This window comes from Knufia obscura, assembly GCF_036327395.1.
Source record: "Knufia obscura strain CCFEE 5817 isolate CBS 148926 chromosome Unknown scaffold_12, whole genome shotgun sequence".
NCBI classification, from domain to species: Eukaryota; Fungi; Ascomycota; class Eurotiomycetes; order Chaetothyriales; family Trichomeriaceae; genus Knufia; species Knufia obscura.
In genome coordinates this window covers 707,896-722,039 of record NW_027042698.1, presented here as the reverse complement: position 1 = coordinate 722,039, position 14,144 = coordinate 707,896, and the positions used below count along the sequence as shown (strand labels likewise).

The following is a 14,144-nucleotide window of genomic DNA, read 5'->3' as shown; positions in this document are numbered from 1 at the left end:
CACGCTGGCTCTAGCTCTCAATCATCTCGTTATAATCAATCATCTGTCCTTGTCCCTCATATATCCAGTTCGTATAATACGCTGGTGTCCGTCCTGAGCCACCATTTGAGCTTGCGTACACACCAACATATGAACCCACGAATGACCCATTGCCACCACTGACCAGCGAAGCGTCAGTCATACCTATGGTCTGCAATGGACCATCGTTGCCTTCAGCGCCATAATAGAATACATAGCTCGTTTCCGAGACGGCTTGCATCTCCAGGCGCAATGGCTGGTCACGCAGCATGGGGTCCAGAGGTGCGAGCGTTTCGGTCTCGTAGGGGTTAACAGCGCCGATGCCTGTAATTCGGAAACGAACTTGTGGGCTGCCATCGAGCATGACAATACCGAGGTCTGCATGCTGATTCTGACTCAGGAAAAGCGTGATGCCCGCTTCTTCACTTTCAGCTGTGGGTGAGAAGTCCATCGTCACGCCGTACGTGAAGAGCGTGTCTGTCTGCCGTCGAGCGATGAGCGCGACTCGGTCAGTTGATGCATTGAAGGATTCGACCCCTGTCAGATTCTGCGTTGTTGGGTTGACTCGAAGACGTCCATCGGCGATTGAGTAGAGGTTGTGTGGTGGGAACAGGTAGTGAATGAAGTGAAGGGGAAGATTCGGACCATTGAATGTCTCGTAGTTGTCACCATCCTTGAGCCAGACGCCTTGCTCTCCGCCGACATCTCGTGATGGAGGCGGAAGAGGTCCTGTCATGTGTCCACGTACCGGCTCAGGCTGTGGCCAGCCACCTTCATCCCACTTGACGGGTGTGAGTACTGTTTCGCGGCCCATAGGGTAGTACTGGTTGTCTGGCCCACCACGAATAGACAGGGCTGTGGCCCACCAGTTGCCGGCTTGGTCCTGGAAGATGTCGGCGTGACCGACGGCTTGGAAGTACTGCGTTGTGTTGGCGTTGGTGAGGATCGGATTGTTCTCGTACGCCTCATAAGGGCCCCGAATGTTGCCTTCGGACCTGGCGACGGTGACTTGGTGATTCGGGCCTGTTCCACCTTCTGCGAGCGTGAGATAGTAGTAACCGTCCTTTTTGTACATGTGGGGGCCTTCGGGCCAGATGTTGCCTGTGCCGTTCCATAGGTTGTAGTTGTCGCCGTACTCACCTGTACTGGGGTTTATAGGGTATTAATTGACGCCAACTATATCGAACACATGCACTGTTACGTATGCTTGGCCATCGTCATCGAAGAAGATATCGTTGTCGAAGGACCCTAGGTCTGGCGTATTGTATACTATGGGTGTGTCCCACAACTCGGGGTCGTATGGGTCGGTCGAATTAAAGATCAGGAAGTCAAAGCCGGTCTCGCCGTCCGCTTGGAGCCGTTGGAATGCTACGATTATGTAGAAGATCCCGTCATGATGTCTCAGGGTCGGAGCATAAATGCCATCTTGTTGCCCTTGAATTTGGAGGTACCCCGAGTACTGGTCTTCTCGATGTAAGGCATTGCTGACATGTTTCCAATTGATAAGGTCCTTGCTGGCATAGACAGGGAGACCTGGAAACAGGTTGAATGTTGAAGTGACACAATAGAAGGTGTCGCCCACCGATGTGCAACTCGGATCAGAATGATGCCCTGGCAGGATAGGATTCGTATAGCTAGTATTACGAGGTAGCGCAGCGCTCAATACACCATGTAGGCTGAGCAGCCATAGTGAGAACGTCTTGATGCTCATCGTGACTGTCTGTCAGTATGACGAGTACGATCACGGACTCGAGAGCCTTCGATCTTAGTACTTAAGATGCTATCGGGCATAGAAGCATGATGAAGGACCCCAGATATATGGTGGCCCTCATTCAAATTGATCTTACCGTCCGGGCAATCACTGGTCTGGCTGTTGTTCTCTTTTCCCCTCCGCATTCTCCAGTCACCAGGATAGCGTGATCAAACATCATGCAGCTCAGACCTTGTTGCTCGCAGATGTGAGGCGCCAATACTCGAAGGCATTGCAGTGGACCGGAGCCTGGTGTAGCGATTATTAGTGGCATCGAAATGTCATTGTCATGCGCAACTCCGGAGGGTCTTGCTACATGCATTTAGGCAAATATACAGGATCGACAAATCGTGCAGGACATCTTACGGTATGTGAATAATGTGAAGGAATTATGCTGGGGATCGCGTAGCCGGAGCTCCTGCCAAGGATGATTTTGCCAAGCTATGACGTGTGTAGCCCTTCTTGTAAGCCGTAAACAGAAGGTTTTCCGTCGTTTCTGCGGAGAAAGCTCACGACCCTTCACAACTTGTACATGTCAAGGTCGAGTTGTCAGTCCAGATCCCCTCTGCATCCTTCATGATATTTAGCCGGAGTAGACCTTTCGGTATATTGCTGATAGGCTCACGATATGGAGGCGCAGAAACGGTGTAGTGATCTCCGAGATGCCTGGGACCGCACGCGTGAAAGCAGTGCTTGTCGAATCATGCGACAAGACGATCTATTGCTTCCGTTCACAAATGCTGCACTCCGGAGTGGGACATCATGATAGCTACTTCAGACTCTTCGGGTTGATGACTCCCGCGAGGTACAGCTCAGAGACGAACCTCGGACGCATTCAATGATGAAAGTCAACGAAAGCAATATGCTTCGCAAGTCTTCAGAAGCCTACAAGCCGCCGTAGTTAGACTTTGCTTACTGTCAGCGTCTAGATAGTCTTCACGAAGCTTCAAGAACATGGCTCTGAGAACACTCTCTACCACCTTGCTACTCCTTGCGGCCTTCGCCACTGCCCAGCACGAGACGCTCCTTTGGTACAATCGCCCAGCTGAAGCTTGGACAGATGCTCTACCAATCGGCAATGGGAAGCTCGGTGGGATGGTCTTTGGTATTCCTGATGCCGAAAGAATACAGTTGAATGAGGAGAGTGTCTGGTCTGGTGGACCCATGTCACGGATCGATCAGGATGCTGCGAAGACGGTCAAAGTCGTGCAACAACTACTGCTTGAAGGCCGTCCGAGCGACGCACAGAAATATGCTGACTTGGGCATGTTGAGCACGCCACAGAGCATGCGTCACTATGAGACAGCTGGTGACTTGGAAATCTACTTCGACGGAACTTCTGACTATGACAATAAGACTTACCAGAGGTGGCTTGACTTACAGACTGCTACAGCTGGTGTAAGGTTCGAAGTCAATGGTGCTTTGCACGAAAGAGAGCTCTTCTCTTCCGCTCCTGATAATGTGATGGTACAGCGACTGACTGCCTCGAACGGCTCCTTGTCCTTCCAGTTACGGCTAAAATCGAGGTTACACCTTTGACAGTCTGAACAGCATGTTCGATACAGCTTACAGCCAGAACGGTGACACCTCCATTATGACTGCCACATCTCCAGGATCGAATTCCATCGAGTTCACATCTGCTGTTTCGCTTGATATCCGAGGAGGCAATCTCACCACACTCGGCAACTTCCTCATTGTTGAAAGCGCAAAGGAAGCCATTGCGTTTCTGGCCATTGATTCCAGTTTTCGTACTGACGATCCTCTTGCTAGTGTTTTGTCCAGGATTGCTGCAGCACGCCAGTACTCATACGAAGAACTCAGGCAAAGGCACGTCGAAGATTACCAAACCATCTTCAATGGCACGACCCTTTCACTAGCACCTAACAACGACATTTCGCGGCTGCCGACTAACGCGCGCATTAATGCAACGCAGGCTGGCGCGGTTGACAATGAGCTTGCTGCTCTGCAGTTTCAGTACGGAAGGTACATGCTCATCTCGGCATCAAGACCCGGCACGCTTCCAGCCAACTTGCAAGGCATATGGAACGAGGAATTCGACTCCCCGTGGGGCAGCAAATATACCATCAACATCAACACAGAAATGAATTACTGGCCAGCAGAAGTGACAGGAATGTCAGAAACCCACGAAGCCCTTTTCGAACACCTCGAGAAGATGCGCGTCAGCGGCCGGGAGACCGCTCGAACAATGTACAATGCCAGTGGCTGGGTCTGTCATCACAACACCGATGTCTGGGGCGACACAGCGCCACAAGACCGGTATGCGCCAGCCTCCTACTGGGTCATGACATCAGGCTGGCTCTCACTACATCTCCTGGAACACTACTGGTTTACAGGCAACGACACGTTCATGATCGCGAAAATGCCCCTGGTGCAAGAAGCGATCGAGTTCTACCTCGACTTCGTCCAACCCTACGATCTAAACGGTACGACCTACCTCGTTACAAACCCCTCCGTCTCCCCAGAGAACACATACCGCCTACCCAACAACGAAACCGGGAGCATGACAATCGGCGCCACGATCGACTCTCAGATCATCCGCGAGCTCCTAACCCAGATCCTCCGCGCCAACGAAAAGCTACAATCCCAGAACTATCCCTCCCAGCTCTCTCCGACCCTCCAATCCCGCATATCCACAACCCTCTCCCTCCTTCCCCCAACCCGAAACAGCCCCCGCTACAACACAATAATGGAATGGCTCCACGACCACGAAGAAACAGAACCCGGCCACCGCCACATCTCCCACCTCTTCGCCCTCCACCCCGGCACCCAAATAACCCCCCACGACACGCCCGCGCTCTTCACCGCCGCAAAATGCACACTCGAACGCCGCCTCGCCAACGGCGGCGCCGGCACAGGCTGGTCCCGCGCCTGGACGCTGAACTTCTACGCGCGCTTGCTCAACGGCTCAGCCGTGCAGGACAATATCTGGGAGTTCTTCAACCAGAGCGTGTACCCGAATCTATTTGATGCGCATCCGCCGTTTCAGGCTGATGGGAATTATGGGTTTACGGCGGGTGTGGCGGAGGCGTTGATGCAGAGTCATTTTCAGGATGGGTTGGTGTGGCTTTTGCCTGCTTTGCCGCCTGGTTGGGATGAGGGGAGTGTGAGTGGGCTGCGGGCTCGGGGTGGGTTTGTGGTTGATATGAGTTGGAGGGATTCTGCTCTTGAGTCATTGACTGTGAGGTCGAATTTGGGGGGTCCGCTGCTGGTGAGATATAGGCAGGATGATGGTAGGGCAGCTACTGTTACACCAGGAGAGGACTACGAGGGGTTCGAATCCTTTAGGAATGGGACGTTTAGGTTGCCTACCAGGGTCAATGGTACTTATACTTTTCGATTTGGTGGATGACAGATTTGGTAACCAGACGTGGCAGCACGCATGCTTGAGACAGGTGAGACCTGCAGGTTACGTGAATGGTAGCAACGGCCAGATAATGGGAAGTGGGACGTGTGACCACCACGCAGGATGGCGCAGGTGCAGCCGACTGGTATGCACGCGCTACCGGTTGCATTGGAAGGCACGGTCGAAGAAGAGGAAGGAGCGGACCGTCTGAGGGGTAATAGCGAACGACCTTTGACCAAGGCGGTATTGGCGGGAGGAAACGGAGCAGTTGCGACCAGAAATGGAAGGTATGCAATGCGTGTTGGAAACAGATTCCGTCTAGAGCTTGAGTCGTTTCGAACAAGCTCGACGGTACTGTGGTGGCCATCTTCGCTCATCAAGTAAGTTTGATAGGGGTTGTTAGCGAATAAGGACATACGGTTGATGCGGTCCTCTATCAGAATCATACGTACTAGATAAGTACTAATCTAAACGAACAATTCTCTGATGCATAGCTGTAGTGGCACTGTTCTCATTCCTAATGTCCATGCACAGTTAGGATGAAGAACATGCAATCATCCTTCACTCATGTACGGCAGCCGGTTGATACCAAACTCCGCCAATGACCCCGACCGAGACCCCGGCTTCTTCGCACACTCATATTGACAACGCAACCATTCTATCAATATTAATTGTCCTTCAAATCTGAGGTCGCTATCGTGTTCGCCGTACTCGATTCACCTATTCTACCTATCTAGATTAACTATTATCGTAAAACGTGGAGGTAGGCAGTATACGACCAATTTTGGACAAAGGTATGCTCGGCAGCTAAGTAGTAGACTTGGCATCGATCTTTTTTTTTTTGTGTAAACTACAACACTAATGTTAATTCTTATCTGTTTATAACGGCGATTACTACATTAGAAAGAGCGCATCGAGTTACGTATATGCATATATACGCACCATGATAATTACGTTGTGGTCGCTGTCGGCAAGGGGTTACAGTTTAGAGGGTTGAAAAGTTCATCTCGGTCGGGGTCATTGGCGGAGTTTGGTATTAACCGGCTGCGCTACTCATGCAACCTCTACAGATCCTGGGTATCTACAACGAACAAAACTAAAATCCGAGCCTCCCTACATATATTGCCTTGCTCCAAACACCTCATTACATCATCATGGACTTGACCAGCAAGCTGTACAATCATAAAACTAGTCACTGTCATGATCCGAAATACTCATTCATATCCCTGTTAAGATACGCCCGTACATCGGCACTCAGACCTCCCAGATTCGCATCTGCAGAGTTGACATAGAGCTTCGATGGGTCGACGCAGGTTAACTGCTCGTGTGACATTCGCATATATGGTTGCGGCTGGAACAAAGATGTCTGTGAAGCTTGTGCAGAGCTCAATGTGCCATACGCCGAGTCCGCACGCAAAGGTGACGGCTTTTGGAGTGAAGGCTTTTGCCCCTGTGTACCATTCACGAAGTTCTGAGCAGACCAGTCGAAATTCGCGAAGTCGATGAGATTCGGGCCTGGTTGATCACCGAAGGTATTCCAGGTGGTGTTGTTAGGCGCTATATTCATCGGATCGTGCCATGTTGTTTGTTGTGGCGGGGTAGCAAATGAAACGCTCTTGGTAGAACGTGTTGATGTTGCACTAGAAGGCTCACCGTTGGTAGCCATGACATCGGCCATTACGTACATATCGTCGCCTGATGCCCAGCTTTGACCATTTTCATAGCCAGAGTCTTCGCGTACATGGGTAGGAACTTTAGGAAAGGACTGTGACCGCTGCGAGATCGCTGAGTTGCTAACACTTCCAATTGAATGGGGCTCCATGCCAGGCCGCACGGATGTAGTGACCTTCAAAGCCGGGCGAAGGCCTGGTTGTGCATTTACTGGCGACAAGTACTGTGATTGACGTTGGTTCCGCTGTACCGAGGAGGACGCCCGAGAGGAGGCCTGCGAGCTTTGTCGGCTTTCGAAACAAGAGTGCATAGGTGCTGACATAGGCGATGGGACATCCCCGAAAGATGATGCAGTACTGGTGGAAGCCTGGTTCTGAATCATGTCCTGCATAGTCTGAAGCATCTGGGTGTTGAGGAATTCTCGAATAGGAGGCGAACCGAGCCAGCTTTGAGACGAGTGTGAAGCGAAAGTCAGGCGCTTGTTGAAGCTGTTGATGAACTGTTCCAGCACGTTGGGAAGAGTGCCCTCATCACTGGGCTGCACCTGCTCGATGTAAGGACTATCAGGCACTGGAACACCAGGGAATATTATCGAGAAAATTTCGTTCCACAATTCTCGAGGGTCTTTCCCAGGCCGCTTGACGTGGATTTTCGCTTGCTGAGTTTCGTCAAGCCTTTCAGGGTAAGGACAATCTCGCGCATCGCAGCCTTGACGTGAAGAAGAGTGCTTCTGCAGCTGTTCGTTCGTGTTGAAGGTGACGAAGCAACGTCTACAGTAGAAATCCGGGCGGTGATGTATGCGCTTTAGGTGCTGTTTAACACGAGAGGTGTCTCTGTATAGACCACCAGCACAACTGCGGTAATGCAGTTCACCGGTGTTGCGCTCACCATAGCGGATAGGATCATGCTTGTAATACGGGCAAGCGAACAACTTTCGCGGTTCGCCGTCGTCTAATGCATCCTGTTTGCGCCGCTTGGGCGAGCCAGAGTCCTCGTCTTCGTCGTCGTCCATATCGTCATGTTCGTCTCCTCTAGGTGTAGCTCGTCGAGAGGTCTCACTTGACTTCCTCGTTGATGAGTTGCTTGAATGCGACTTGTTTCCGGCCGAGGCTTTCCGCTTGGTTGAATTGGCGTAAGTGCGAATTCCAGCCCCAGTGGTCTCCATGCCAGCGATCGAAGCCTCCATCGTGGCGACTGAAGAGGCTAGCTCAATGTTCGGTCGCTTGCCCTTTGTCGATGAATGTAAGGTAATGTCGTCCACCATACAAGGAGATGACTGGTTGCTGGTGGACTGTAGACCGGGAGACGAGTGAACGGATGCGAAGCGCGATGACGCTTCACAAGGGATGCTGCTGCTAAAGGACGGCTGGCGAGCACCGGAGGAAAAGGATGAGAACTGAGCACCAACCTCTGCTCGTTGCTGTAGCATGGCAGCAGCGTGTAGTTGTTGCACTAGCGCTGCGTCACGCTCACGAGACGCTGTCCAAGCCTCGCGCTCCCTCAGCATAGCTTCACGCTCGCGCAGTGTTACCTCTTTCTCTCGGAAAGTAATCTCGTGCTCTCTTCTCGTCGTTTCGAAATCTTTAAGGAATTCCGCAGGCGAGACAGGGGTGGCTGGAGTGGCTGCTCTGGATTTTGTCTGAAGCTTCGAGGACGACGGTTGTTCGTCCAGGGGTGGCTGTGACACCTGCGTATTGAGTGGTGGGAGCATACTGTGAGGATGAGTGGCGCTGAGCTCAATATGCGCCTCAGAAGAAATCACTGAATCTCTGTCGAGCGCAAGCGGCTTTCGTCCTATGCCTGAGCTGTTTTGGGGATTTGTCGGATGCCGTTGAATATTGCGAGTTCGCTCAATGAGTTCATGTCGGCAAGTTCGACCGCCATTGGCACATTTTGCGCAGTAAAGACAATCCCCATCGATACAAAGAGTACATGCATAATGGAAGCCTGTCATCCTAATAGCATCGTGGCAAGAGTCACATTGCATCTGCTTGCTAGACAGCGGTGTCGGCGTCTCACTGACCGTGATCCTTCGCAAGGGAAGGGACGAAAGGCAAGGCGAAGGCGATCTGATGGGCGGCGGGAGAGTATCGAGATCAAGACTACCATCGACTGGCCTTTTGCCCACATCACGACTAAAGCTCTGATATGGGGATACCATACCAGTAGCATCGAGCTCTGCCGGACAGGAATCTGGAATTGTAGTAGCAGGTGCAGGAATGGCTTCGACATCTGATGGTCCATGGAACCACCGTTGAAGATCATTCTTCTGCCGGAAGTCATCAACGTGAGGAGGCTGCTGGCTTGGTCCTGTAGATTGAGGCTCTAGCGTTGAGGACTGTACAGGGTTGTGCTTACGCGAACCCTTTCTGGTCTTCCGCAACGTGTCCTTGACCCTCTGCGTAACAGATCTTCGTGGATTGATTTGTGTCCCGGGGTCTCTTTCATTCTGGTTGACCTCTAGTTGTCGTGATATCTGGTCGTGGAACTGTTTCCGCTGATACGCCTGAAGCTCTTCAAGTTTTCGTTGCTCTCTCTTTTCTGCTTTTCTTTGCTCACGCCGGGACAGTAATGGAACAGTGTTTGGATCATACTGTTCTCCATGCTTGTTGGTGAACCGTCGAATTATGCGGACAGGTATCGAGCTCTTCGTCCGGCGCAGTCCGGAATCTGTGTATGCTGGAGCTGGCGTAGAACGTCCATCATTGCTATTATGTACGTCTACGTAGGGGAGCCTCGAGCTTCTGGTTGGCCCTGCTGGGGAATGAGAAGCTGCTCGATAGACACTCATGGTGGGCGTGGTCAGTGATTTCTAACACAATAATCAGCGTCGCATGAAGAACGTGAGGCTTGTAAAGAGGGGAAAGAGGTTCTGAAGAATGGTAAGAGACATGAGCATCCAAAGCAGTAGGTACTGCTGTTGAAGGTGAGAGCTGCCATTGCTATCAGGCTACATTTGATGAATGCACGAGAGTGCTGACGGACTTTGTGAAGATCATCGTTCATTGGAGGACAGGACGGAAAACGCCTTATGAGCCACATTTTCATGCAGGCGTTTCAGCTGGGGGCCTCAAGCGATGACTCGGTCAAAAGTCAGATTGCCAGTCCGGGGCTCCAATGTGCATGTCGAGTCTTCCTATGTTGTGACCACGCGACGCTTGAGAACAACTACTTCTGCATAGTGACCGTCAAGGCTCATCTGTGGCGACTCTATCAAAATGCACTGGTTGATCGATCCGGCCATCGTCAGGAACGACTCATGTTTCCGGACTCGTGCTTTCCCGACCGCTCGGTCGTGGCGCAGGTAGCGAATTAGCGTCAAGCACTGAGTTTCATCGGTGCCTGGCTACTCCGCATGGGAAGGCGTCCTCGGCGTCATCGGGTCCTTTTGCCAGTAGCACAGATAACCAACTCTAAGTCAGCTTCCGCAATTGCTAGTTGATCGTTCCTCTGATTGTAGGATGGACGTTAGTGTAACAGTAGGGATGCGTTTAACGAGAAACTGTTCCTTCCACAAGATAGCTGCGCTGTGCAGGCACAGAATATTGCGATATGATACACGACAGCACAGCGCGGATATCATGATGCAGATCTAGACTAAACTCCAGACACCACCAATGGGCCTGTTATCCATTCCGAACAAGAAGATTGCCAACTTGTGCCGGACAAATAGTCCAGCTAGGCCACACGCAGCCTGCAGCAACAGCAGCTCTCTGCACAGCTGATCTTCTCGTAGAGGACCACGATGCACTAAGTACAGGTTGATTATAGTGAGATTTGAAGTCGATATGATCCTTCCTTTGCCTCCAGACAATGTCGTTGTATTAGGACGAGGAGAAGCTGATCGCCGAGGCGTAGATGTTGTGCCTCCGGACAGTGAGATGACTGAGGACGACTTCCGTAGATGGCCGTTGGCATTGGAATTGCCATCAAGTGTCTCTGCAGGCATGGTGGCCCGCGTAATTTGCAGTAATCCAAAGCGTTCAAGAATGTCGAAGACCTTGATCAGATATGGTTTAGGCTGTTTGTCCTCTTCCCATGGCGTAACACTCGGCTCCAACAGTCCTGTACGCGCATTGAATCTCGGGAGTCTGTGCCTCGGACAGGGGACGAGGTTGAACAACTGTGGCGTGCTGTAAATGAAGTTGAAGATCTGCGGTATCAGCAACAAGAGCAGCGTCTTTGAGAAGTGCGACAAGATCGCAACGACAGCGAAAGTCATTCCTGCAACGTAGCAGTATGTATCGCCCACGAAGACTCGGGCAGGGTATCTGTTGTGTATGTAAAGTGCCAGCGAGACCGCGATGAAAGGCAAAAGAATGTACAGTGCCAGTAAATGTGAGTCCGTCGCCGGGTGTGCGGTGTATGTTGTGCTGCTTGCATCGTTGGTGAGGACCGGGTTCCCTGGGAAGGGGACGAGATAGAGCGATGAATTGAATACGAGAAGTCCAGCAATGATTAGGGATTGTCCCACTTCGATACCGTTGATACCGGCGAAAATGTTGATGCTGTTCGGTGCAAAGATCGACAGAGCGGACATGTAGGCATAGTAGAAGACGCCAAGGTTGATTATGCGGACCCCTTGAGGCATGTAGCGGATAAGGGCATTCGGTACCACAACGGAAGTGACACCAAAATCGACATAATAGACGATGAGGAGGGGCAACGAGGCAACAGCCGGAATGAAGAACTTGTGCCGCCAGCGTAGGTCTAATATATCATCCGCGAGGCCGAGAATCGTCATCGCTTCCAGAGTGTTGAGAGCAGACTGATATGAAGAAAGCTTCGAGTGTGGGAAACGGTGAAGGTAACGACCAGTTTCAATTTGTGCTATTGGGTTGGAGAGCAGGGAATCGCGATTGCCGCCACCTGTTGTGGCTGCGACGATGTCCTTGTAGAACGCGAACGGAATAAATGCTATCAGCACTAGGATGAAGACTGCTGCAGCTACCGAGCCCATGCTTTCTGGTCTGCCGAAACATTAATGTTCTGATTTTTTATGGCACAAGATATTCACTCACATTTCCTTCGGATCTCGCTTGCTCAAGTCCTTGCCCTTCAAGCCAGCCTTGACAAAAGATGGCCCTGACCATCTAACGAAGGCATAAGTGACCGAGAAAGCTAAGCTTGAGAAAGCGATCGACGCCACTACGGGTGCGCCATCGCCTTGGAATGTGTTCGCAAGGACTGCAATAGAGCTTCCAAGCAGTGTGATGAGACTCAGAGTCTCTGTCTTACTCAAAGTTGCAGCCATCTGGAACTTGAGCAGCGTAAAACGCGTGACCAAGACCTCAGGTATGTAATGGTGGCTAGGAGTGGGCGTTCATCGCATCTTCATCGAAGGCGGCTCACGAACTGCCTGGCAGGCGCTGTTTACCATTTCGTCAGGTCGCAAAGCTCTCACTATGTCGATGTAGATATATGATGTTCCTCATTCATCAACTTCTGCTTATTGTGCAAACTGTCCTCTAGGAAAAAGCTAAGATCGAACTCAGGCGTCGGAGTAATATTGATCCGCTCCTCAGGAGAGCCGTCTCTAGTACTCCCAAGCCGACGACACTGCTGTTTGGACTTCTTCATTAATAGGTCTGATGTCAGCTTCAGGACTTGCGCCTTCCCGTGCGCCACCGATACTCGGTTCTGCGATTCGAAAACCAGCATCAAGGCTTACACTACTAAACCAGAAATTGCGCAAGTGATTCTCGTGAGCTCATACCCCAAGCAAGCTTAGATCACCAATTTAAAGCTCTGCCTTGTCTGCTTTTTGACGAGCGTCAATACACTTCGTCTAAGACTCTCAGGTTACATACACACAATCCGCAAACAGCCGGAGGACACTGTCTCAGTCCCAGGGCTTACAAGCCGCACTATCACCGAGTAAGAGAGTTTCAGGGAGCTGGGGGTTTTAATCCCAGGTGGAAGCCACATTGGTTCGCGTTATGATATGATCTTGCTTACCCTCCCACCGATGGTCAGACAAATATGGCGTCAGAAACCGAGTTTACACCAGATCACTCCGATCGCTTAACAGTACTGCAACTAAACAACGACAGCTCAAAACTACTGACCGCATCAATCGACCATCGGATAGCAGTTTACGACATTGACCGCACGAGTGGCACCCGCAAGCAACTCGACCTCTTCACAGCTCATGATGCCGAGATCCGTGATGTGAAGTGGTTCCACCCGAGCACCGGCACACACTTCGTGACCATCGCAAACGACCTACAACTGCGAATATGGTCTCAGGATACATACCAAGCTCCTATGTCAGGCCGCCGCTTCAGAAGAATAGCGACCCTGAAAAGTGAACAACTGGTGCCATTTGCAAGCGTGGACACCAAAACCGTCGGTAACAACATCTACATAGTGGTCATCGACAGGCAAGGACTGCTCTCACTCTACGAGCCAACAAACCCAGACGAATACAACGAGTGGTCCTTGGTCGATCAGTTGCACGTCTGCTCACCGACGCCTGGCAGAGGAGATCACACCTCATTTCGGGTACGGTTCGATCCCAACCCATTTCCTCTGCCGTTCTCAAGCTCGATGTCAGAGGACCAAGGACAACTCACCATCGCAGTAACGGCTCTGAACGAGGCAAAACTCTACAGGACAACCTCAGACCCGGATCTCATCAGATCGCACGTATCACTGCAACAGCAAACGACAAATCTAGCCCGAGGAGCTTCACGCGCCATGTACCTCTTCGAAGTCCTCCGCATCCCCCATCCACCAACACAATACCAAACCTCAGCCGGCACACTCCTCCGTGACATCGCATTCAGCCCCGCCAACATTCACGGACGCGATATCCTGGCCATCTCATCTATCAACGGGACCGTCGCTGTTTACGAGATCTCACTACAGTCACGAGCCAGTTCTAGCTCCGCCGCCAACTCTTCCGCTCCCCCAACGAAACAACCACAACCCCACCAATCAAACCTTACCTCAGCCCTAAACCCCCAATCGACGTCCTCACCCACACCTCACGCCGCACAATCACGGTCCAACCACCCATTGCCCTACACCCACCACGCAACGCCCATCTCCATCATCCAAGACGCACATCTAGACGCGTGGTCCGTGCAATGGGATCCCAGCGGCGAGACACTTCTCAGCAGCGGGAGCGACGGGACAGTCAAAGTCTGGAAACGCATGATTAGTGGAAGTGGAGTGGGGCTTGGTGGGTTCGAGCTAGTTGCTGAGCAGGCGGGAGAGGACGAGAGTGAGAGTGATGAGGGGAGTGTCGGGAGCGATGAGGGGCGTGGTTAGTTCCTGCGGTCCTTGGACATGGATGAAGACTCTGTCATATGCAAGCTCAAGGGGGTTGAAAGTGAA

The 14,144-nt window shown here is 51.7% G+C and overlaps 5 protein-coding genes across 5 annotated transcripts; 2 read left to right on the top strand and 3 right to left on the bottom strand.

Annotated features, from left to right (window-relative positions):
* Positions 1-10: 10 nt before the first annotated feature.
* Positions 11-1,729, bottom strand: PMZ80_009051 (uncharacterized protein; the record flags this gene model as incomplete). Its single annotated transcript, XM_064877447.1, has 2 exons — positions 11-1,163; positions 1,206-1,729. 2 exons carry the CDS (start codon positions 1,727-1,729, stop codon positions 11-13), a joined length of 1,677 nt encoding a protein of 558 aa, XP_064726949.1.
* Positions 1,730-2,722: 993 nt separating this feature from the next.
* Positions 2,723-5,138, top strand: PMZ80_009050 (uncharacterized protein; the record flags this gene model as incomplete). The annotated part of the gene is made up of 2 exons (XM_064877446.1): positions 2,723-3,267; positions 3,320-5,138. The coding sequence occupies 2 exons, from the start codon at positions 2,723-2,725 to the stop codon at positions 5,136-5,138; spliced, it is 2,364 nt and encodes a 787-aa protein (XP_064726948.1).
* Positions 5,139-6,330: 1,192 nt separating this feature from the next.
* Positions 6,331-9,594, bottom strand: PMZ80_009049 (uncharacterized protein; the record flags this gene model as incomplete). The annotated part of the gene is made up of 1 exon (XM_064877445.1): positions 6,331-9,594. The coding sequence occupies one exon, from the start codon at positions 9,592-9,594 to the stop codon at positions 6,331-6,333; it is 3,264 nt and encodes a 1,087-aa protein (XP_064726947.1).
* Positions 9,595-10,395: 801 nt separating this feature from the next.
* Positions 10,396-12,057, bottom strand: ALG7 (tunicamycin resistance protein; the record flags this gene model as incomplete). Its single annotated transcript, XM_064877444.1, has 2 exons — positions 10,396-11,773; positions 11,825-12,057. The coding sequence occupies 2 exons, from the start codon at positions 12,055-12,057 to the stop codon at positions 10,396-10,398; spliced, it is 1,611 nt and encodes a 536-aa protein (XP_064726946.1).
* A 728-nt stretch (positions 12,058-12,785) lies between these two features.
* On the top strand, positions 12,786-14,078 carry PMZ80_009047 (uncharacterized protein; the record flags this gene model as incomplete). The annotated part of the gene is made up of 1 exon (XM_064877443.1): positions 12,786-14,078. The coding sequence occupies one exon, from the start codon at positions 12,786-12,788 to the stop codon at positions 14,076-14,078; it is 1,293 nt and encodes a 430-aa protein (XP_064726945.1).
* Between the last annotated feature and the right edge of the window lie 66 nt (positions 14,079-14,144).